The sequence below is a fragment of the Choloepus didactylus genome, chromosome 2, assembly GCF_015220235.1.
Source record: "Choloepus didactylus isolate mChoDid1 chromosome 2, mChoDid1.pri, whole genome shotgun sequence".
In the NCBI taxonomy this organism is placed as follows: domain Eukaryota; kingdom Metazoa; phylum Chordata; class Mammalia; order Pilosa; family Megalonychidae; genus Choloepus; species Choloepus didactylus.
In genome coordinates this window covers 194,991,350-195,015,750 of record NC_051308.1, presented here as the reverse complement: position 1 = coordinate 195,015,750, position 24,401 = coordinate 194,991,350, and the positions used below count along the sequence as shown (strand labels likewise).

The following is a 24,401-nucleotide window of genomic DNA, read 5'->3' as shown; positions in this document are numbered from 1 at the left end:
TACATGCCTTCTGTGAAACTGGATAATGTTAATGTATGTCTGAAAGAGCTTACTTCTGGTGTGCTTATTACAAGTTAGGTTTCCTAACTACCTACATAATTGGGATAGCAAGAGAATCTTCCTTTGATTCAACAAATATTTTTAAAGCACTCACCGTATACCAGGCACTGTTCTAAGATTATTGATGATTAAGTGAGAAAACCTCTTGAATTTATTTCCAACGGACAGTGGTTCTCATCGGGTTTTTTTTCTTTTTTGATAATTTGATGAGTGTTATGAAACTCATACAATTTACAGAAAACTTTGTATCATAAACCTTCTAAAGACCAAGTAGTGCCCTGTATTGTAGTTAAAAACTGTTGCAGAGGAGTTTGGTAAACCATGCTCTCACATTCGAAACCTCCACTCGCAGTGCATTCTATTCGTATTTTACAGAGGACAACTAAAACCCAAAATTGACATATCGAATTAATGCAGTTTCATAGATATTAACCCAGGATAAAAAACCCACATCTCATCTAAGCCCTGTGGTTTTTCCGACTATCAGACAAGAAGAATTAGAAAAGGAACCATGAGACTTCTCTCCTGGAAGGAAGGTGGCTGGGAGCCCAGCAGTTAAAAGCAACTCATCTGGAGAAAGAAGGCCTGGATAGGAGCCCAGGCCGCTTAGCCACAAGAAAGCGTCCTAGGCAAGTCTTTCTCTGGGTGCAAGTGCTACATCCGTAAAATGGGGCACTAACTTCTGCTGCTCCGCCTTCTCTAGTGCTACAATGAAGCTCAAAAAGGAAACAGATGTGAGTGTTTTATAAGGGGCAATACAGGTGGAAAGGGTAGTTAAGCTCATTACCGAGGGTCTCAAGGCGCTGAGGGCAAGAATGAGCACTCATCTGCTTTTGACTTCCTGCTTCCTTATTGCCAACTCGCAGTTCCTGGCGGCGCGGGAAGCATTTTAGGAATCCAAGTGGCGAAAAGAACGCTCCTCCTGGGCTTAGAACAGTGCTTCGCACTTAACAGGCACTTGATAAACGTTTGCTCAATGAATGAATGAATGAGTCTATAAAGAACAACATCCTTCTGTCCAGCGGCTCAGGTCCCCCTTCAGCCCGCCGGACGCCAGACTCACCCGCGTCCGTAGCTTCCTCGGCTGGTCGCAATGCCTCAGCTTACCGTCGCCTGCGCCTCAGGGGCTCGAGGGGCTGCAGCAACTCTTAACTTGCCCCAGCTGGACCCCTCCTATTACGGCCAGGAGGCTCGCACCCAAACTTCGCGCACGAGTCAATGCCGGAGCGAAAGCAGAAGCCTCGCTAGGAACGGAAAGAAGGTGGAGAAAAGGAAATTTCGCGCCAAACGGCGTGGTCCCGCCCCCCCAGCCCGTCTTCATGTCACGTCAGCAACCATACCGTCCGCCCGCCCACATAAGAGAAGACGCATGACGCACGTCCGTCAACGTGCTGCGACCATCTTTGATACGGGCGGCAATACGGTTCACGGAGGAAGCTTTCTTACACTACAGTATTTCCGGCTTCAAGTTGGGTGTTTAAGCTTTTAGACTTCCTCCCCTTTTCTCCATCCCGCTCGAGTTTTTTTAAACCTGGCTGTGACGCATTAAAAGCCCGACGGAAATAGAGCGGAAAGTCTTCTAAAATGGCGAACCGTACAGTGAAAGATGCGCATAGCATACACGGCACCAACCCTCAATATCTGGTGGAGAAGATCATTCGGACGCGAATCTATGAGTCCAAGTACTGGAAAGAGGAGTGCTTTGGCCTTACGGGTGAGCGGGAGCGCGCGGACTCCCTTGGCCGCTTTGTGGCCCAGTTCTCCTAGCTGGGGAGTGGTAGGAGTGGTCCCTGGGGGCGTGACTGATTCAGTGTCGGCGGGTGGCATTGGAGGGGAGTATGTCAGTCATTCAAGAAAATGTGAGCGCCAGCTATGTGCGAAGTCTTTCTTGTGTTGGACATGGGAACTCTTACTCCTAAGGGTCTCAGTCGGGTTCTTTTAGTAGAGTCACTTTATTTAAAACTCAGGGAGCTGTATTGCCCCTCATATAGTCATGTTGTTTCTCTGAGTCACCGTTAAAATTTGGAATCATGTTACCTTTACTTTTAGGCCTTCTTCTCATGGTGTAGATACCTCCTTGGATTATCTCGTCCATTCCACACCTTTAGTTACGTCTCTCCAGCCCACATCTCTCCCTGAGCTCTAAAATCCCCAATTCCGAGACGTCACAACCCAGTATGCGCAAAAGTGAAATCATGACCTTTCCCCAAAAAGCCAAGTCCTCTTCCAAAGTTTCCTGTGCTCTGATCCTAGCAGAAATGTCAGTTTTTCTGAAAAGCTCCCTTCCCCAACAGTAGGTTAGAGTCCCTTGTCCTAGATTTTCATTGCATTCTGCTGTTTCTTTCAACTACTCATCACACTTACAAATATTTTTTCTATGCTTTCTGCCTTGCCAGAATGTGAACTCCATACCAGTAGTGATTGTGTTTGTCTTGTTTATCCATATACCTGTCTCTAGTATTTAGCCCAGTGCCTACCTGTTGTCAAGTGCAAAGTTGAATGAATTAATCATTACAGAATTTTCCTAAAGGCACTGGCAGTCTGATTTAAAAAGCAACTTACCATTAACAGTAGCTAACATTTATTAAGTATTTACTATGTGTCATGTAAGTACTTATCATTTTACATGCCTTGTCTCATTTGATCTTCACTACAGCCCTTAAACAGTGTACCTTTCTTATTCCAATTTTACAGTTGAGCTGACGGACTGGAAGAGAGGTAAAATGACTTTCCTAAGGTCATACTGCTAGTGCTTGATTTCGATATCATCATTGGGAGGTTAATATCTCCATTCTTTAGAGGAGAAGAAGTTTGCTCAAGATTATGTAGCTATTAAGGAGTTGTTTTTTGTTTTGGTTTGGTTGTTATTATTATTATCTTTTTAATTCCTCTCTAGGAATTTTTCCCCTAGCATGATGGTGATGAGCGTGAATGCAGAAGTTAGGCTGCCTAGATATAAATCCATGCTCTGCCACTTCATAGCTGTGGACCTTGAGCAAGTCAATCTTTCTTAGGCTTCAGATTCCCTACCTGAAATTAGGGGCAATGCTAAAATTTAAAATCCTGGCTTGTAGTGAAGATTAAATGAGATAATATGGAATGCTTAGCTCAGTACCTGGCATATAGTAAGCTCTTGGTGTATATTAACTGCCATTATTGTTGTTATTGCAAATATACATTTGCTGTCCTAATATTAAACTGTGGTGAGTATTCAGGAGCACAAATCTTGACCTAACTTCTCTTCACTTCAGAATAGGAAAAGGTAGCCATGATACATCTGAGATGTCACTCTTTTTTTTTTTTTTTTTTTTTTCTGTATTTTTAGCTGAACTTGTAGTCGATAAAGCCATGGAGTTAAGGTTTGTAGGTGGCGTCTATGGAGGCAACATAAAGCCAACTCCCTTTCTGTGTTTGACCTTGAAGATGCTGCAAATTCAACCTGAGAAGGATATCATTGTAGAGTTTATAAAAAATGAAGATTTCAAGTGAGTGCATTGTTGACTACTTAATACAGAAGCTTCAGTTTTGGACAATCCAGAAACGGACTTTGGTTAAGAGGCATGAACACAGTGTACCTCAGTTCCACAGAGAGTTCCACTCCAGGATTTTGCTCTTGAGCCCTTGAATTTGTACTTTGCCTATTCTGGTTGTATTGATCTGATCTTTTCCTTTATTTTCTCAGTCTTGGTATTTCTCACCCACCCACCAACCCCCCCCCCCCCCCAAAAAAAAAAAAAGGATTTCTTTACTAATTTACTGAAGACATATAATGCTAGAAATGAATGCCTAATGCATTGGTAGGCAGTGGATGGATGCTTAAGGATAAAACAACATAGCGTGGTAGAGGAGGGCAAACTTTGATATTAGATCTGGGTTCATGTCCAGACTTTATGTCTTATTAACTGTGACCTTGGAGAATTTGTGTAATTTTCTTAGCTTTACTTTCTTTATCTGTAAAATGGAGGTAATATCTACTCATAGGATTGATGTGAGCGTTAAAGAACATAGTGCATATAAAACAGCACAGTGCTTATTGCATGCTAAACACCCAAAAAATGTCAGTTGCTCTTACTATTTTATTATGCATTCCAAAAACTTCACAGATTAATGCAGGAGACAGACATAATAATCGCTTATTATGTGCCGTGCTCTGTTGTAAGGCCTTTACATAGAGAAATTCATTTAACTTTCACAGTAACCCTGTAAAATTATTGGCCTTCATTTTACAGGTAAGGAAACTAAGGCACAGAGAGATTAAGTAATTTGCCTAAGATCAAACAGCTAGTGGTGGTAAAGCTGGTTTCAGTGTCCATAGACACTATTCTGCTTCTCATTTAAAAAAACAAACAGAATGCAGCATATTAAGTGCCCTTATAAGTGAATACAGAAAGCTTTAAAAGAGGGGATAGGGAAAGAGGGAGCATCTAAATTAGCCTGGGATTTGGGGTTTTCAGAGAAAGGAAGTGATTCTTAAACTGAATTTTAGAGGATGAGTAAGATTTACATGAAAAGTATGTCCCAGACAGAAGGAGCAGCATGTGTGGAGGCATAGGTACGTGAAGAGGAATCGTCTGTGGGAACTATAAGTAGTCTTAGGTATTTTTTAAATCAAGTCAGCACTTTGGGGTGGTAGCAAAATTGAGAATAGAGAGATGTAGTCATGGGCCAGATAATGACTGGCTTTTCATTAGATGCTGAGGGGTTTGGTCTTTATCTGGAAAACTGGCAGATTATAAGTAGAGGAGTTACTATTGTGTTTTTAGATAGTTGCTTCTAGCAGCAGTGTGAACAGTAAACCAGAGGGCCAGACAGGCACACCAGAGAAGAGGCTCGTTTTCATCCAGCTACAGTTTGATGAGGATCGCAATCAAGGCAGTGGCAGAAGGCATGGATGAGTAATATTTGAAAGTGATATAGAGGTGAAAGCGCAGGATTTGTTGATTGATTTGAAGTGGGATGGTGAGAAAGCTGTGAAAGGTGACTACCATGTTAACCTGCTTGCATGACCAAGTAGATGATGTTGCAGAAAATATGGCCAGAATGTTGGTTGATTATGCACAAGGATGTAAATTGAAATTGCTCTGCATAATGGAAACTGGGGAAAAGAAAATGTTTTTCCCTGTACCTGTTCCTTTAGCCATGTTCCTCCACTCAGTAAGAAGACAACACTCCTAGCAAGCCAGAAACCTGGAAATCATCCTTGATTCCTTTGTATCCAATGTCCAGTTTCTGAAAATTCCATTCATTAAATATATCTTTTCTGCCAATTATAAAGGTATGCATTGTTGAAATTTTACAAAGTACAGAAAAGTATTCAAAAGCAGGAGGGAAGATCCATAATCTTATATCAAAGAATCAACCACTATCACTATTTTGGCATATTTGTTTCCATTGCTTTTTTTAATATAATTTATTACCCCCTTTCACTCCCTCATGGATAATTGAGATGATCATAGCTGGTTTTTAAATTTTTCCTGTCTTGATCCCTCTCAAAGATTGATCATTCTAAAAGCTAAAATGATGTTTCTAAAATGCAAATCTGATCTTCTCTGTCACTTAAAGGAAACAAAAAGAGGAGGAGTCTAGCCTGGAAAAATTAGTTCAGTTTTAGGCAAGTTCAGTTTGAATAACCTGTAGAACATCCAACTAGAGAATTTTGGCAAAAGAAGAGTCTGAGTGGAATTGGGACTCCATAGAATATGGGTAATGGTTAAAACTCATGAAGAAGGATGAGATTTCCCTGTAGCAAAAACAAACAAACAAAAAAACTAAATTTGTTTTTTGAATATGTAGTATTTTCATATGGTTCAAAATTCAAAAGGTATTCAAAAGAATATTTGCAGTGAAATGTCGCCATTCCATCACAGTCCTCAGGCCATTCATTTTTTTTTTTTTTTCCCTGTGGAGGAATCTGATATTATCACTTTCTTATGTTTCATTTCAGAAATTTCATGCACATACAAGTAAATATATATTTTAATTTTCCTTTTTTTTGTACACAAACTATAGCATGCTGTGCACTGTCCTCTGTACCTTGCTTTTGTTACTGAATAGTAGATCTTGGAAATTCTTCCGTATCAGTACTCATAGATCTTCCTCCTCTTTAATGCCTGTATAATATTCATTTATAGAGACATCATAATAATAAGAGCTAGCACAATGCCAGGCACTGTTCTAAGCACTTTACATGTATTAGATCATTTAATCCTGACAATAATCCTATGAAGTAGGTATTTTTATCATTCTTATATTAAAGATTAGAACAGTAACACTGAGACACACAGCCACTGAGTAACTTCCTTAGGATCACAAAGCTTGTAAGTTCCAGAGCCAGGATGTAAACCTAGGTGGTCTAACTCTAGGGTTCATGCTCTTAACCATTACACTAAACTGCCTCTCCTAGTGCTACTTTTTTTCCCCATTTTACAAATAAGGGGACTGGGGCAGAGGTGGGATTTGAATCCAGGTGGTCTTACTCCAAAGTCTGTGTTCTTAGGCACCGTGCTTTGCTGCTTCTCAGTTACAGATGTATCATAATGAATATTTAGGTTGTTTCCAATCTTTTGCTGTAATGAATAACCAAGTACTTAGATTTATGTATGTATGAGTATGCAGCATTTGATCAGAAACCTAAACGTGAGAGAGCTAGTCATTCCAGATCCTGAAAAAAAAGCATTTCAGGCAGAGGGAACAACCCAAAGGCCTGTAATATTGATAGGTTTGATCTTTTGGGGAACAGTAAGGCCACTGTGATAGGAATGCAGGGAGCTTAAGGAGCTGAGGGAGGCAGGGCAAGATCCTATAGGACCTTGAGGCTATGGTAAATTTTTTGGATCTATTCTAAGTCTGATGGGAAGCCATTGTTGTATAGTGATTAGGGGAATGGTGTGATCTGATTAACATTTCAGAAGGCTTTCCGGCTGGTATGTGGAGGATATACTTTGGAGATGGGGGGATACGTGGGGGAAGGATGGTAAGAAGAGAAGCAGAGAGACCTTTTAGGAGGCTATCATGATAATCTAGGCAAGAGTCAGTGGTGGCGTTGACAGAGGTGAAGGTGATGGCAAGTGGCCAGATTGTGATATATTTTGAAGGGATATAGGCTGTAAAGGGAAGAAAGGACTAAAGGATGACCTCCAGTCAGCTTGAGGAGCTGGGTGAGTGATGGTACTATACTGTGATGGGAAACACTAGGGAAGGAACAGGTTTTAGGGGGAAATTAAGAGTTGATTTTGGCACTGTTGAGTTTGAAATGCCTAATAATTATCCAAGTAGAGATTTGAGTAGGTAGTTGAATATAGGGGAAAAAAGAATTGAAGAAATCTTGGAAAACATTAACAACTAGAAAATAGCTAACTTCTGTCAGGCACTTACTGCATGCCATATGCTGTGCTTGGCACTTGACACAGTTTCTCATTTAATACTCAAACCAAGCCTATAAATTAAGTATATCATTTTACAAGGATTGAGAGAGAAATAACTTGCTCAGTGTCACTTAAGTTAGTAAGTAATGGAACCAGAATTTGAGCCCAGAGGACTGACTTTTTTCCAGAACCAACAATTTAAATATTCAAGTTAATGTGTACTAGTTCTTGTATATTATTAAATATATTTTATACCTCTGTTGTTACATTCAGGGTTTCATTTGATTCTTAACAATAATCCTGTGAGGTAAATAGGTTTTATCCCAACTTTAAAGTTGATACAATAGACTGAAAAGTTGAGCAGTATGTTCAAGTTCCCACAGCCAGTAAGTGGTAGAACGGGACTTGGACCCAAGTCGCCATATTTTAGCTCTTTCTACCAACCCATGCTGTCTCCAGAATTGCAGCTTTCTTGTCTGCCAAAAAGAAGAAAGTACTTGTTTATCTACTAATGTCATGAGAAAAGACAGTTGTAAACTGTAGGAACTTCTCAGGATGGCCTGTTTTCTCTGTCACCTCTTTGTCAGGTATGTCCGCATGTTGGGGGCACTTTACATGAGGCTGACAGGCACTGCAATTGATTGCTACAAGTATTTGGAGCCTCTCTACAATGACTATCGGAAAATCAAGAGCCAGAACCGAAATGGTGGTGAGTATGGTTGCCAAGTCTCTGGAACCTCATCCCTGAGCTAGTTTGTATTTAACCAGTACCTCTACTCTTCATGGTGTCACATACAATGTGAGTGCTCCTCCTCTTTTCCATTGTTCTTGTCCTCATCCAGGTTCTCCATCTCCCTCGCCAGGAATACTCCATCTGACTAGCAACTTCCTGTTGGCCTTACCCAGTCTGCCCATGTCTGCTACCTTTACAGCTGCATCTTATTTAATACTTACCTTGCATCATGTGCTCCCGCTACACTAATCTTCTCACTCTTCCTTAAATTTGTCATGTTCCTTTCATGCTTTAATGTCTTTGTAAGTGCTGTGCAAATTACTATTCATCTCACAAGATCTAGCTCCAGAATTACCTTCTCCATAAAAGCCTTCTCCAGCCCTGCACGACAGATTCAGTTTTCCATATGTAACATTCTTCACAGTTCTTTCTACTGGCCTCTCCTCCAACACTGCACTTCATGTTCCAGTATATATACTAAGTGTACTCATAGTTACAGAGGAATCCCACTGAAAATTAATAAGTATATCCAAGAGGGCAGCTCCATGCCTTTTACAAAATGACACTTTCCATGATAAAGTGAAATTAGGGCAACGTGATCAGAACCTTTTATTTCTGCTCACTTAGTATCAAACAAAAGGTTGATAACATTTGCCTTTCCCCTCTACATGTATCATTAAACGATAGAAAGTTACCATTTGGTATTATACTTTGAACTTTTATTAACTTATGAATTCATTCATTGAATAAATAAATACATATTAAGTGCCTAAAGCATGCCAGATACTGTGCTATGTACCAGAGATAGCATTGTGAGCAAGATGGATGTGGTCATGGTCCTTATGGATCTACTTAATTATGTTTATTTTATGTTAAACATGACAGGGTTTCTCAACCTATGGACATTTAGGGCCCAATGTCTTTGTTACAGTGTACTATATTCTATGTTCTATTCAAGAGCATCACCTCAACATAATTCACAACTCGTTATGCTTGCTTTTATGTTTGTCTTTTCTGCTGGTTGGGACAGCTTCGTTTAGCCTTTTATCCCCAGCTCCTGGAAGAGGTCTGGAACATAAATGGCCTTAATAAAGGTAGATTGGAAGAATGAAGATGGGTAGTGATGACAAGGCTAGAAGAACAGTAGTTTGAGCCCGGATTTGACAGTAGTACCTGCTGTGTGATTACTGCATTGCAGAGGCTTTACTAGTGAATGTGCGTTGGAAAGGGAAGTGGCAGAAAATTCATACTTTCTATACAAAGCACTCAGATATTTTACGGAGTCTCACGCACATTTTATGTTCTGGCTATCTAAATCTGTTGTTTCCAGGTTGCTTGAGCTAATGATTTTTCTTTCAGAGTTTGAACTGATGCATGTGGATGAGTTTATTGATGAGCTTCTGCACAGTGAGAGAGTCTGTGACATCATTCTGCCCCGGCTTCAGGTAAACAATTAAGGTCTCTTATCAGAGGCACCCTTCCCCACAAGATAGACAGACAGTCATACACATGTTCATATAATTAAAACACTGAAGCCCATGGATTTTCATAGGTTCTCTTAATAAATAGTCTTCATGTCTATGAAAAAGATGTGGGATTCAGAGTGAGAGGATACAGCCATAAAAATGAATAGTTAATACAAGAAAGCTTTTTTCCTTAGGGATATTATTATCATATTGTAGCTAGAGTAGTGTTTTTAAACTTGGTGAGCAGCTTTTCTCAAATTGATCTCCATATAAAACCCGGAATATAAAACATAAAAGTCGAGTTGATTGGCAGGAAAGCCAGGAGTGGTAGACTCTGAGCACTTTGGTTAACCTCCCTTCCCCAGTAATGAATGATGGTCCACGAAGCACCTTTCAGGAATGGGTTTTACAGAGTATGATTTTAAATCTACTGTTTTGAAATACAAAGGGAAAACATTTATGATAGGATATGATGGGTCACCTAAAGAGAAAGGAAATGTATTGTAGTGGAGAGATGACCAAACAGGGAATTTTAGGAGACCTAAATTTTTGTAGAGTTATACAGCTGACTAGCTGTGAGACTTATTCTTATTTTAAAATGGGGAAGTTGGACTAACTCAGTAGTCTTTAAACTGTGCCCCGCAGGAGTGTTTTAGGGCTACTGAGAGTAGCGAGGAGAGAGCCCCAGATATTCCAACCAAGGCAGCTCCTTTTTCTCTAGGTTATATGTTGGGCTTCAGCAGTGAAATTTCATTTGAACAAAGGTTTTTTAAAGAAAAAAAATTACTTTTTTCAGGTATTACTGGCAGACAATAAACTGCATTTATTTAAAGTGTACAGTTTGATAAGTTTTGAAATGTGCATGCACCCTTGAAGTGATCACCACTATCAAGAATAAGCATAGCCATCACCCCCAAAATTTTCCATCTTCTTTTGTATAAACTTTTTCTTCTACCCACTCATCGCCAAGCAGCTACAGATACTCTGACACAATAGATTCCTTTGCATTTTGGAATTATACAATATCGACTCATTTTTGTCTGTCTTTTTTCACTCAGCGTAATTATTTTAAGATTCATCATGTCATTGTATGTATTGATAGTTTTTCCATTTTATGGTATTCCATTTTCTGGCTATATCACAATTTGTTTATCCATTCATCTGTTGACATAGAATGTTTGGATACAAGGACAATATACAGAAATCAATTCTATTTCTATACACTAGCAATAAACAGTTGGAATTTGAAATTGTATTAAAAAGATACATTTACAATAGCATTAAAAATATAAAATAATTAAGGATAATTTTGTCAAAAGATGTGTAAGACCTATACTTAAAACTATAAAACATTGTATTACTGAGAGAAATTAAAAAAGAATACCTAAATAAATGCAGAGAAGTATCATGTTCATGGATCACATGACTTAATATTGTTAAGATGTCAGTTCTCCCCAAATTAATCTCTAGATTCAGTGCAGTCCCAATCAAAATCCCAGGAGACTTTTTTGTAGATATTGACAGGTTGGTTCTAAAATTTCTGTGAAAATGCAAAGGACCTAGAATATCCAAAGCAACTTAGAAAAAGAACAAAGTAGGATGACAAACACTTCCTGATTTAAAGACTTATTGTAAAGCTATAGTAAACCAGAACAGTGTTGTATTGGCATATAGGTAAACAAAGATCAAACAAACAAAATAAAGGGAACAGAAATACCCCTCCACCACCACCACCACATATATGGTCAGTTGATTTTCTACAGACATGATTTTCTATAGAAATGTCAGGGCAATTCCATTGAGAAAGAATAATCTTTTCCACAAGTGGTGCTTGAACAATTGAATAGCCATGTCAAACAAATGAATTTCTACCCTTAGCTCATAACATATATAAAAATTAACTTGAAGAGGACCATAGACTTAAATATAAAAGCCAAGACTGGGAAGCGGCGCAGCGCGCCGGGAGCAGCGCCAAGACGATGGCTGGAGGCAAAGCTGGAAAAGACAGTGGAAAGGCCAAGGCTAAGGCAGTATCTCGCTCACAAAGAGCTGGACTCCAGTTTCCAGTGGGCCGTATCCACAGACACTTGAAGACTCGTACTACAAGCCATGGGAGGGTTGGTGCCACTGCTGCAGTGTATAGTGCTGCAATTCTGGAGTATCTCACTGCTGAGGTGCTGGAGCTGGCAGGTAATGCTTCTAAGGATCTCAAAGTAAAGCGTATCACTCCACGTCACTTGCAGCTTGCAATCCGTGGTGATGAAGAGTTGGATTCTCTTATAAAGGCTACCATAGCTGGAGGTGGTGTGACCCCTCACATCCACAAATCTCTGATTGGAAAGAAGGGACAGCAGAAAACTGCTTAGAGAGTTGTTTTAACCAACCCTCTTCCTCCCTGTCATTGTACTGTAACTGGGACAGAAGAAATAATGGGGATATGTGGAATTTTTAAACCAGTTAAATGGAAGAGCATAGACAATTACTGTAGAAATGCTAAAGAAACATTTTATTTTCTTAGATTCAAAGTTTGATAAAAGTACCTTTTCACGTGGCAGCAATTGTGTGTTGATTGGCTAGGTTTCTCCCATGTGTTTTATATAAAAATAGAATTGATAAACCATTTTTTACAAAATTAATTTGTCTCAAAACTGTTTGTTCATGATGTATTAGAAAGATTTTGTTCAGACTTTGAAAATTTTTTAATCTCAATTTGGTTATATTCAGAATAATCTGAAAACAGAAATTAGGAATATAAATTCACCATGATTAATACCATATTTCATTGACTAAGATGCTATCGATTATAATATGCACCAATATTTTACATACCACTATTAAAGAAAAACTCTGCCAATTAAATCATGATATGTCATCAATTATAAGACGCATCCCAATTTCAAGAGATGTAAAACTGTGGGAAAAAAAAAGTGCATTTAAGATTGATGAAATAGGGCAGCAAAATTATTTGAATTATTTATTGAGCACTTACCAGGTCCTGTGCTAAGTACTTTATGTGATCCATGTCATGTACTGACGAATCAGGAAATTTTATCACTTCCATTTTATTGATGTGGAAGCTGAGGCTTATAGACGTTAAATGATTTGCCAAAAAACATTTAGCCTAGTAGCTAGAAAATGGCAGAAAAATTTGAATCCTAGAACTAGGATTCCAACCTAGATTTGCCTGACTCCAGAACTCTCATTCCTCACTGGAATTGAAATTAAATTTATCACGGTTTTCTGCTGTTTGGTTTAAAATTCCAGTTTGTATAGGTCTTTCGGAAATTTAAATTCTAAAAGTTGAGATTTAACTATGCATTCAATAGTAATTGAAAAATGCTTCTTCCCTGTCAAGTCATGTATGTATGAATTTTTGGAGCTGCATCCAGTCTAAATCATTTTTGCTCGGTTATTTAGATTTCATTTTCATCTATTCCTGAAAAGTTGACCAGATATATTCCTATTGGTGTTTATAGATACACATTTTTCTTTTCACTTTTGTTGCTTTTATTTTTTTAATCCCCTTTCTAACTTAAAATTCCTGGTTCTTTTTATAAGTCTCTGTCCTTTCAGGTAAATTGTAGAGTATATCAGTCAGCTTATGGTGCAAAGCAGTGCTGAAAATTTACTACACTATTACGGGGCACCTTGTATCCTCCTCTCTTAGGGGGCAGGCTTAGACAGGTTTCTTTGTTGAAAATCATTTTCTTTGTGAGCTTCTAAGTAGTTGTTAAAAGATTTAATTGAGCAAGTATGTACCATTTAATGGTCCAGCTGAGAACTCTGTATTTTTCTGCCTAGAAGTCTTCATTGAAGAAGAAATTTTTTTAATGTTTTTTAATACAATGCTTTCAAAACAAAACTCATTTTAAAGGCATATTTTATTATGGAAAATTTCAAAAATACACAAAAATAAAGAGAATAGTACAATGAACTCCCATTTACCCATGTTCCACCTTGAACAGTTATCATGCTATGGTCATTCTTGTTTTAACTGTATCCACACCTATCCCCTCCCCACAGTGGGGTTAGTATGAACCCCGTTCCTGGTGTATTATATTTTCATGTATACATACTTCAATATGTATCTTTAAAGATGGGGCACTTTTTAGAACATAACTGTAACAGCATTAAGACAGCTAAAAAAATTTCTAATCAAATATCCAGTCAGTATTCAGACTTTTCTTATTATTTGTTTCACAGTTGGTTTGTTTGAATGAGGATCCAGACAAGATCAGCCTTGCATTTGGTTGATCTCTTTAATCTATAGGTTTCTCTTCCCTCTTCTTTTTTTCTTTTTTCTTTTTTTGTAATTTAATTTAATTTTTGAAGGAAGTGAGTTGTTTGCCCTATAGCGTTAGATTTTACCAAATGCATCCTCATAATATCACTTAAAATTTTTGTCCCAGTAAACTTCTAGTAATATCTAGAGGGTTTTTTTTTTTGGTGGTGGTTCTGTTTTGTGTTTTTACAAAAATAATTCATAGGTGATGTTAGATGTTAGGTACTTTCTGTTGCAGCATAGCAGGAAGGACATAATGCATGCTTGTGTCTCATTTTGTAATATTAAGATTGAGCAGGTTTGGATGTTGTCAGTCTAATCCATCCATAGTATAATTGTCAAATGGGTGATATTCTCTCATTCCTCTGCGTAAATTAGCTGGAATTCTATATAAAATAACATTTTTGTTCTTATTAATTTACAAGGCAGGATAAAATGAAATTTTCTTTTTGATTGAATTATCTTTGGACATATATTTTGAAGAAGTTTCTGTATTGACAAGTCAAAATCCAGACTTTTTCTTACGTGATGTATTAGTTTTCAGAAACCAAAGTAGAAAAAAGAATACTCAACAGACCTTCCATTGGCCTGAATTGCTTGAATAATGGTGTTTTACTAGAATTTTCTATATAATTGTTTCAAACATAATGAAATCATCATTTTGGTAGTATTTGATTACCTACTGTGTTCCCAAAACTGTATGTTTTGAGTTTTTTTGGGGTTTTTTTGTTTTTTTTTAAATGAAAAATGTAGCACAGAAGTAGCAAGAATAGTGTAACGAGCCCCATGTACTTACAGCCCAGTTTTTAATATGTATCTCTAAAAGAAATCTTAAAAATAAAAGAGCTGTAATACTGTTATCATACCTAAAAATTTTTAAAAACAATTCCAGAGCTGTATTGTAAATTATATAGCACAGATAAGTGCAATAGCACTTCAGAAAAGGGAAGGATTTTTTTTAATGAAGGGAGAACTTGAAATGGGCCTGGAAGAATGGATTGCATTTGGGCAATTGAAAAGAGTCCAGTGAAGGGAAACAAAGTGAGTGATGTCCTGGAAATGAAGAGAGGAGTGTACGTGAGAAGTTCTGACAAAAGGGCCTACAGAGCATGTGATTTGGGGTAGGAGTAACGCGAAATGCAGGCATTGGTACCTATGGTTGAATTTATTGCAGTGCTGCTTTTTTGACATTTTAATACGAAGAGTTTCAAGCATGCAGAAAAGTTAATTATACAGTGTCCAATTTTTGTACCCACTTCCTAGATTCTACAGTTAAAATTTCTCTTTTTTGTGTGTGTGGTTTTGTTTTATCACGTATTTGTTGTCTATGGGATGGTCCTTATATGCCTGCTGTTTTTATTGTTATTTGTTGTTAAGAGGTGTTCTCAGCAGATCATGTTATTATATTAGCTGATTGAGAGGTTTGGATGATCCATGAGCCACTGGGATATGTGGAACCAAGGTATAGGCTGAATATATACTGAGTGATAAGGTCAGAGTGATTTTTTGTGCTTACTAACAGTTTTCTGAATTTATAAGCTGTCGTATTTGTAGTTGGCATTTTGGAGAGTCCACATTATTGCAGTGTCAGTCCATACCACCATTTCCAAGGGAAGCCTCAGAAAGTGTGGAATTCCAGGCACTGGAAAAGGCAGGACATAGAGGTGGAAGCGAGGGTATAGCTGGTATCAGTTTCATGGGTTTTTGTTCCATGAGAGAGTCCAAAGTGAGTGGGGTCACTGGAAATATGTAAAAGTTGATTCTCCCCTCTCAGGTAGACCTTTTCAGTCTACCAGTTAGTTAGCTAGCATTTCTTAAAATATAAATACATGGTGTTGATTTGGTTGGATGAGACCCAGTCTAACCACTGTAACTGCTTAAAAACCCAGCAGGGTACTGTGAAGCATTTCCAAAAGGAGAGGGTATTTTGCTTTGATAGTCTGTAGGTATATAGGAGAGATTGGGAGAGAAGAGGATAGGGAACTGTGATAGAGTTTTCACCCCATGACCTTTGCTTCTGATGTTACATCTGTGATATATTACTTTACAAGGTAAAGGGATGTTGCAGATATACTTAAGGTTATTAAAATAGGGAGATTATCCTGGAGTATCTCAGTGGGCCCAGTGTAATCACAAGAACTCTGAAAAGCAGAAGACTCATTGGTCATTGCTAGCTTGAAGGTAGAGAGGGAGCCACCTGGAAAGTATGAGAAGGAAAGGAATTCTGCCAACCAGTGATCTTGGAAGAGGACCCTGAGACACAGATGAGAAGCACAGATTCAGCAGATACATTGATTTTAGCCAGTGAAACACTGAACAGAGAATTGTCACACTAGGCCAGGCTTTCAACCCCAAGAAGCTAGTTTAAAGCTGCCTGGTTTGTAGTGATTCGTTATGGCAGTAGTAGAAAACTATGTGAATGGATGATGTTTGCATTTTTCTCTTGGGCCTTTGACGGGTAGAGAGTCATGGTGTTAAAAGTAAAGCAGAAAGGAGTTGGGCTTTGCCCCGTTCCTTCAAAGGCGATGTATGCCTAATAGTTCTGGAGTCAAATATACACCTGGGCTCACTTTGCTGGCTTGTCCCTGGCTGTGTCACCTCACGCAATGGACCTGCCCTCTGAGCCTCTCTGTCTTCATCCCTAAAATGGAGATGACTCTAGTACCTACCTCACATATTCTGATCATTAAATAAGAGCAAGCATGCAAAACACAATGCACAGTGCCTGGCACCCAGAGAGGGCTCCACAAATGTTGACTTCTGTCAAAGTCATTTCATTTTTTTTATAATATGGACTCACATTAGGTAGTTACCTAGAAGCACTACATTCCCCTTTTCATTATCCAGTCAGAGCATTTTTAAGCAGAGCTTTGTATCAGAGGCTCAACAAGAACATAGGCAGCTCAAACTCAAAATGCAGAACATCAAAACAGACTCCCAGGCCAATCATGTAAGGGACCACTGCAGAAAGTCCCAAGGTCAGCAGTCAGTGCTGATAAAGTCACTAAAGCATGAGTCTGTTAAAATGTCAAAGTAACCCCATCCCCCCTGCATTCTTAAGAAAATATTAAGAGGATACCTATGTAACCACAAATTGGAAATGCCGTCATAGTGTGTATTTTCATGAAACCTACAAAAAGCGTAGCAGTTACTGGTAATATGTGGAATAATAGAGAAAAGAATGCTGTGTTAAAATAGGAGTTTTAGGCATTTAGCTAGGCATGTTCATTTTGTCCTCCAGATTCAAATGGATGCTCCTGGAAAATTGTAAACTAATGTTTGTTATGGACCTTGGGGATACATGAAAATCAGTGAAATCAAGATAGTTACATCTTTAAATGCCATGTGTCTGCTGTCCATTATAGAGGGTACAAGAGTTCCATCGGTTTCTATGACAGCATCTGTTCAGAATGGGCACTCCCTTCTGGAGCTTGTTTCGAACAAAGTCGTGAACTGTCTAAGGAAGGAGCGGACAGATGGCTGCATGGCTTGTGGTTCTGGATACTGCTTAGGAGGGAATGCAACAAGGGGGCCCGTTTCCTGGTGGCATGGTTACATTAGTTTGTAGAGTCAAATTTTTACCAGAATTTATGAATCCCATGTTGGACTACTGATTAAACACAGATTCCTCTTAGTTTTATTTTTATCAAATTCTCTAAACTCAAATAACACAGCCATTGGATATGTAAAATTTTAAATCTCAGCACCTGAGGTTAAGCTGATTTCTTCCAGTTTGGCCCAGATTCTTCAGGGAAGCTAAGTTCAACCAAAAGGCTCTTTATCCAATCCTTCACTTCACTGAGAAGATAGAGGCCTACTCCCTTGCCTCCTACTCTCTATTAGTCCTCTATTCTAGGATGTCTCCTGTTCTTTGGGACCTACAGAAGTTAACTTCTGCAAATGCTGGTAGTTTGCTAGAGCTAGGAATGCTATGTATCATATAAAGTAGATTCCAAAGACTCTCTTTTTGGCAATAGCCTAGTCTGGACTTACTATATGCTTTTGAATATAAGAGTTTCTTTTTAAACCCTTTCTCTAAGAGCTTTTGTTACTTGAGTTGTATTTGTTTCTAACTTCAAATGTCTGAATTTGGGTAAAATAGAAATAATTCATTTTATGAATAGCTGGAGTAAGATTAGGGTTGGCCACTGATGGTGGTTCCCAGACTATTTTTTCATGGATGTTTCATTACCTGGATCAATGTATTCCATAATGAAATTGAATAATGGTTGTCTTTTTTCCAGATGGCAGAAGACACAGGCTAGTTGATGGACAATTTTAAGTTTCTCTTAAATTTTTCTTGTACTGCTTAGCAGCAAAGAATGAAAACATACTAATAATAGTAATGAAAATGCTGAACATATTTAATTGGTATAATTTTTCCATGGTATGTGCTTGATTTGATGTTTTATTGTATGTACCTTATAGTCACATTTTCTGTTGGTAAAGTTGTTCCTAGTTTATATGATGGAATTAAATATATTCTGTGTAAAAAAAAAAAAAAAAAAAAAAAAAAAAAAAGCCAAGACTACAAAATTTCTAAAAGGAAACAGGAGAAAATCTTACTGACCTTGGCTTTGGCAAAAGTTCTTTGGTCTGACGCACAAAAGATGAGTTATCTTTTAAAAAACAAAAAAATTGGCCTTTTTAAAAATTTAAAACTTGCTTTTCAAAAAACAATATTAGAAAAATAAAAAGGCAAGCCACACACTAGAAGAATATATTTGTACAACATATATCCAACAAAGGTCTTGTGTCTAGAATATATAAAGAACTCGTAAAGCTTAATAATATGAGGCATCCCAATGGAAAAATGAGGAAAAGATTCTAATAGACACTTGACCAGAGTAGATATACAGCTGGCCAATAAGCATATAAAAAGACAGTCAACATCATTGATCCTGAGAGAATGCAAATTAAAGCCATAATGAGATACACTAAATACCTTTTAGAATGTCTAAAATTAAAAATATTGACCATACCAACTGTTGGTGGGGATGAAGAAGAACTGTAGGTCTCATACACTGCTGGTGGAAATGTAAAATGGTACAAACATTTATAAAAGCTTGGCAGTTTATAAAAAGTTAACCAGACACCTGCTATACAACCCAGCAATTCTATTCCTAGATATTTACTCAAGGAAAATTAAAGCACAAACACTTTAACATTAATGTTAAATATTCATTTAAATAACAGCTTTATTTGTAGTACTTAGAAAATGGAAACAAACCAAATGTCCATCCACAAGTGAATGGATAAACAAATTGTGGTATATCCATACAATTGGATACTATTCAGCTGTAAAAATGAACTGTTGATACACACAACAACATGGATGAATCTCAGAATAATTAGGCTTAGTGAAAGAAGATGCAAAATACATGCAAAAAATAAAGAGTTTAACTATCATTCCATTCATATAAAATTTTAGAAAATGTAAACTATAGTGACAAAACAGATTATTGGTTGCCTGGGGACAGGGTGAAGAAGTGGGGAGGTATGGGAAGGAAAGATTAAAGACGGGCAGGGCACAAGTAAAATTTTGTGCTTGATGGATATGTTCATTATCTTGATTTGGTAATGGTTTTACAGTTACATACAAATCAACACCCGTCAAATTGTATACTCTTGAAATGTATAGTTTATTGTATGTCAGATAACTGTTTTTTTATAACAACCATTATAAAAAAATATTGCAAAAATCACTGGAATAAAGGCCAGCTAAGAACCTTTGGTTCTTCCAACACTGCTTTTCTCTGTTCTGGTTGTCTATGTATGTTAAAATCTCTGACATCAATTAAAGGGTTCCCAGATAGGGAGTGGGAGCAGAAACCCCAACTTGGAGGATCAGTTTTCCTTTTGGATATACTACTGCAGCTCAGTAATTCTGAAGCAATTTGCTGTATCCCCCCTGCTTTGAGGTGCTTGCTTTCTTGCTAGATTTAAACCAAAAGAGATCAGAAAAACTTCAGTCATCAAAGTAGGGAATTGAATTACGTGCGGATATATGATTAATGGGCGAAATGAATCTGCTTGAACAGCAAACCAGCTTGATAAAGTAATTGGTAGATGAGTGTTCACACTTAAATTCAGTGGACCAAATCTTCCTCCACATTGATCCAGTTACAGTCCTATAAAATGAAAAGCCTGGAAGTGGATACATATAACTCTCCTGTTCCATATTGGCTATTGTAGAGTGTGTGGTGAAAGAGAATGAGATTTCAAATCTGAAAGCCTGCATTCAAGGCCCAGTTCTTAACCCCCATTATGGGTTACATTAGCTATTTTATTATTATCTTTGACTATTTTTATTATTATTATGTTTAGAAATACTGCAAGAAATGGAAAGCTTTCATGTGCGGTTTGTAGCTAAGGATTCTATAGTCCAGTTAGCTTTAACCAAGCCTGCTAATGCAAGTCAGTAGTCTGCATGCAGTCTAAAAGGAAAGATTACAGAACAAGAATTTGTTATTGTTTATCAAACTCTGCCCAGGAGAGAAATTGAAGTCTGATTGATAAATGGTTTCACTTCACCAAGAGGTATGCTTTGGTGTGGGCCCCTAATATATCCTAGAGGAAGTTACCCTTAAGATTACCTTTTGCTCTGATTTTGTTTTTATTAAGCAACCCACAAGGTCATCAATTTTGCTTCTGATGTGCCCTGACATTGATAAAGAGCCTTTGTGAAATATATTCTCATTTTATCAAACACAAATACCGTGAATTAATATATTGACTTCAGTGTCTTCTGAGGCGGGTTAACATGAGGGATTCTAGATGCCCTGTCTGATTCAGTCCTAGATCCCAAACTGTGGTGATCTTATAACCTTGGAGAGCCCTTTTCCAAAGAATTAGCTGACTTCACTAAATGGCATCCCTGTCTCTTTTCTTCCAACATATAGGATTTTGATGAGAAATTTATTAAAGCTAAATAGAGTACAGATGTTTCAAGTTATTCTACAACGTTCTTTATGTCATTGGCACAGGAGAATGGTAAGGGGTCTTATGATCCAGCCAGTCCATTTGCAGTTTTAACTAACCTTTGCCTCTCAGGTCCTTAGTCACTCAGTAAGCACTGCTAAGCCGCATCTCAGAAGACAATGGAACCAGGAGATGAATTGGATTGTCTGTTTATGTCCTGTGCCCAATATAAAATGCATGTATCCAAACAGCTACCTGGATTCTGAATCTGGTAGAGAGTTGGATCTTCTTGAGGCACTTTTCAGCTGCTAAACTGGTTTGAGCCTGAATGAATATTTTGGGGGTAATCCTGGGCTGGACTTTTTCCAGGGGAACTATCAGCCAACAGTCTGAGCATTTTTCTGTGTTTATCAAGCCCACATTTTTGGCTCTAGGCTGCACCTGTATTGATTGGTATGCTAGTGATCTAGAATGTAAGATCACAGAGAGTATCACAGAGAGTAGAGCCAGTAGCAAATGAAGATGTTCCCTTTAGCTTTCTTTTTAAAGTCCTTAGGAAATCCTTGAACTGTTTAAGGTATATTGGAAATGAAATTGCCTCTGCTGTTCTACTTTTTTTCCATCAGTCTCACAAGCCAAATGTTGGGGACTTGAGGACATAGAGAAGATGACAACAACTCCTTACTCTCATTTATGTTCTCTGTAGAAACGCTATGTGTTGGAGGAAGCTGAGCAACTGGAGCCTCGGGTGAGTGCCCTAGAAGAGGACATGGATGATGTGGAGTCCAGTGAAGAAGAGGAAGAGGAGGACGAGAAGGTCAGACATATGGGTGCTTAAGGGTTGGGGAAGAGGTCATTAGCAGATGGGAGTGGGCCTTTTTTGTTTTTGTTCTTAGAGTTTTTAATTTCTGTTTTCAAATTTTTAAATTTTTAACTTTCTTTAACCAAAAACAGACAAGCAATACTTAATCATTGACATTATGAGCATTAAAGTCAAATAGACCTTGAGTTATATCTCTCCTCTGCCATTTATTAGCATTATAATCTTGTATAAATTACTTAACCTTAGTTTTATCCTTTGTAAAGTAATAATTTTCTCTTAGGACTGTTATGAGTATAAAATGAGATGATACACATAAAGCACTTAGCATAGTATTGGTCTAATAAATGATGGTTGTTAAAATTAATACTTGGGAGAAAAGCATTTTTAATAACTATCCTAAAAAATAAGTAGTTTAGGAAAAAAACACCTGCACTGTCATGATCTTTAAATTATAATGCTGGAAAGTTGAAATCATTCCAGCTATCAAAGACCAGTTAGATGAATCATTATATCAACTTAACACACCATTAGGCAGCCATTAAAACTGTTAAGGAAAGTATATGATAATATGGAAGATTCTTATGTTGAGTTAAAAAAGCAGGATCAGCAATGTGTTTGTGACTAAAGTTGTAATAAAAAATATAAGCATAGAAAAAGGCAAAAAGGAAATGAAACAGGAAATTGTACTCCTGAATATATTTAGGACTGTGAGTAATTTTCCTTTCTACTTCTCTATTTTTGCTTAATGCAGTTGTATTAATTTTATATGGAAAAACGCTATTCTCTAGTCTTGAGATGCATTCAGTGTTTTGTTGTTTTTTACTTCTTTTATTTATTAATCTTTTTAAATATATCACTTCATATATTTAAGAGATTTTAAGTTTAAAAATGAGACAAAGTATGGTGTATTGAAAACCTTTGAATCTACCAACTACTCAAGAATTAGAATATTAACAATAATTTGCATCTACATGTGTTTCTTCCCTATCCCATGTTCCTACTTCCCGCTAGAGATAATTTTTCTGAAGTAATTTAAAATTCTCTGGCTTTTTGAATTTAATCACAAATGCAGGGTCACTACTTGAGGCTCATAGATCGTACACTGCGCTACATCATAAAATCTGTGGATGGGGCTGGCTGGAGTTGTGCAATACAGAGACTGCACATATGTAGCTCTTTCTAAATGTTACATTGTTTAATTTTGGTGTTTGAGCTCTATAAAAGTGATATCGTACCATCTTACAGTCTTTAGCATAGGATTTGTGTTTTTCACTCAATATATTTCCAGTATTCATCTATGTTGTGGGTATAACTATAGTTCATTCATTTTTTTATATGTCCAAAACTGTAGATTTATTATTATTTGTTTGTGCATTTGCTTTTTAATACCTGTAAGAAGTAAAAACTGGAGTTACAAACCAAAAAATACAATACCAGTAGTAGTGGTGTTTAGAATTATGCATGTAGTTACCTTTACCAGAAGTCTTTATTTCTTTATGCTGCTTCACTCTACTGTCCAGTGTACTTTCCTTTCAGTAGAAGAATTCCCTTTCACATTGCTTGTAGGGTATGTCTGTTGCTGACATACTCCGTCAGCTTTTGTGTATTTGAATGTATTAATCTCTCCCTCTTTTTTTTTAATGATAAATTTTATTTTGAAATAAGTTCAATCTTACAGGAGCAGTTGTAAAAACAGTACAAACCCCATACATAGAACTCCATCATGCCCCGACCCCCCTTCCCCGATACCCCGATCCATCACCTTTAAGATCCTGTCACACCACTGTCTCTTTCTTTCTCTCCCTTTCTCCCAACCTCCCTCCCTAACACCCATCATCTATTGCTCTGTCCTCTGAACATATGAGAGCAAGCTGCACATATCTTTGAACAAACAATATAATTCACATATCCCTTTCCCATGAACAAGAACATTATTTTATGCAATCTCATTAAACGCAGCTAAGAAGTTCAAGAAATTCAACATTGATATAAAGCTTACATTCTATATTTCCTTTTTTTTTTTTTATCTTGTGTCCCATCTGTGTCCCTTTGAGCCTCCTCTCCTCTGACCTCAGATCCGATCCAGGATTATCCTTGGCATTTAATTGTCATCTCTTTAGACTGTTTTTTTTTTTTTTTTTCCCAATTTGTGGAAAGATATATATAGCCTAAATCTTCCTATTCCACCTGTCCCTAGCATTCCCTTAGTGGGATTAATCACATTTAGAATGTTGCAATGCTATCACCTTCCGACCATCCATTTCTAGACGTTTCCCTTCACCCCAAACCAAAACCCCCACTCTCATTTCTTAACTCCCCATTGCCCCTTCCCCTACTTCTTGGAACCCCTACTCTACTTTTCATCTCTTTGGTCATATTCTCTGATACTTTGTGTTTACCATGGGGCTTAAATTTAACCTCTTAAATCTATAACAATCTTGTTTTTCTTTGATACCAACTTAACTTCAATAGGACATGTAAACTATGTTCCTATACTCCTCCATTCCCCCACCTTTATGTAGTTCTTGTCAAGAATTACATATTTTACCTTGAGTCCAAAACCACCGATTTATCATTACAGTTTATGTATTTTAGATCCTGTAGGAAGTAAATAGTGGAGTTATAAGTCAACAATACAGTAGTATTGGTCTTTATATTTACCGTGTGATCTTTACTGGAAATCTTTATTTCTTCCTGTGGTTTCAGTCAATTGTTTAGTGTCCCTTCCTTTCAGCCTGCTTAGGACTGATCT

General features: G+C 37.5%; 3 protein-coding genes across 5 annotated transcripts in view; 2 read left to right on the top strand and 1 right to left on the bottom strand.

Moving 5' to 3' along the window:
* Positions 1–1,334, bottom strand: part of ORC1 (origin recognition complex subunit 1) — a 30,104-nt gene extending 28,770 nt beyond the window's left edge. The window contains exon 1 of one of the 2 annotated variants that reach the window (XM_037816684.1): positions 848–1,334. The gene's annotated coding sequence lies outside the window, so the exon portion shown is untranslated. The remainder of the gene's footprint in view (positions 1–847) is intronic. The other variant, XM_037816690.1, reaches the window with a different exon arrangement.
* Positions 1,335–1,623: 289 nt separating this feature from the next.
* Positions 1,624–24,401, top strand: part of PRPF38A (pre-mRNA processing factor 38A) — a 42,182-nt gene continuing 19,404 nt past the window's right edge. The window contains exons 1-5 of one of the 2 annotated variants that reach the window (XM_037827228.1): positions 1,624–1,774; positions 3,386–3,545; positions 8,012–8,130; positions 9,517–9,602; positions 21,533–21,643. In XM_037827228.1, the coding sequence (XP_037683156.1) occupies positions 1,645–1,774; positions 3,386–3,545; positions 8,012–8,130; positions 9,517–9,602; positions 21,533–21,643 (606 nt within the window). In that variant the 5' untranslated portion in view covers positions 1,624–1,644. Of the gene's footprint in view, positions 1,775–3,385; positions 3,546–8,011; positions 8,134–9,516; positions 9,603–21,532; positions 21,644–24,401 lie in introns of both variants that reach the window. The other variant, XM_037827227.1, reaches the window with a different exon arrangement.
* On the top strand, positions 10,767–13,699 carry LOC119527325 (histone H2A.V-like). Its single transcript, XM_037827229.1, has one exon. It carries the CDS (start codon positions 11,603–11,605, stop codon positions 11,987–11,989), a length of 387 nt encoding a protein of 128 aa, XP_037683157.1. The 5' UTR covers positions 10,767–11,602; the 3' UTR covers positions 11,990–13,699.

What these genes read in the sequence shown, in the direction of transcription:
- LOC119527325 (XM_037827229.1), top strand. Translation starts at nt 11,603, where the DNA reads ATGGCTGGAGGCAAAGCTGGAAAAGACAGTGGAAAGGCCAAGGCTAAG.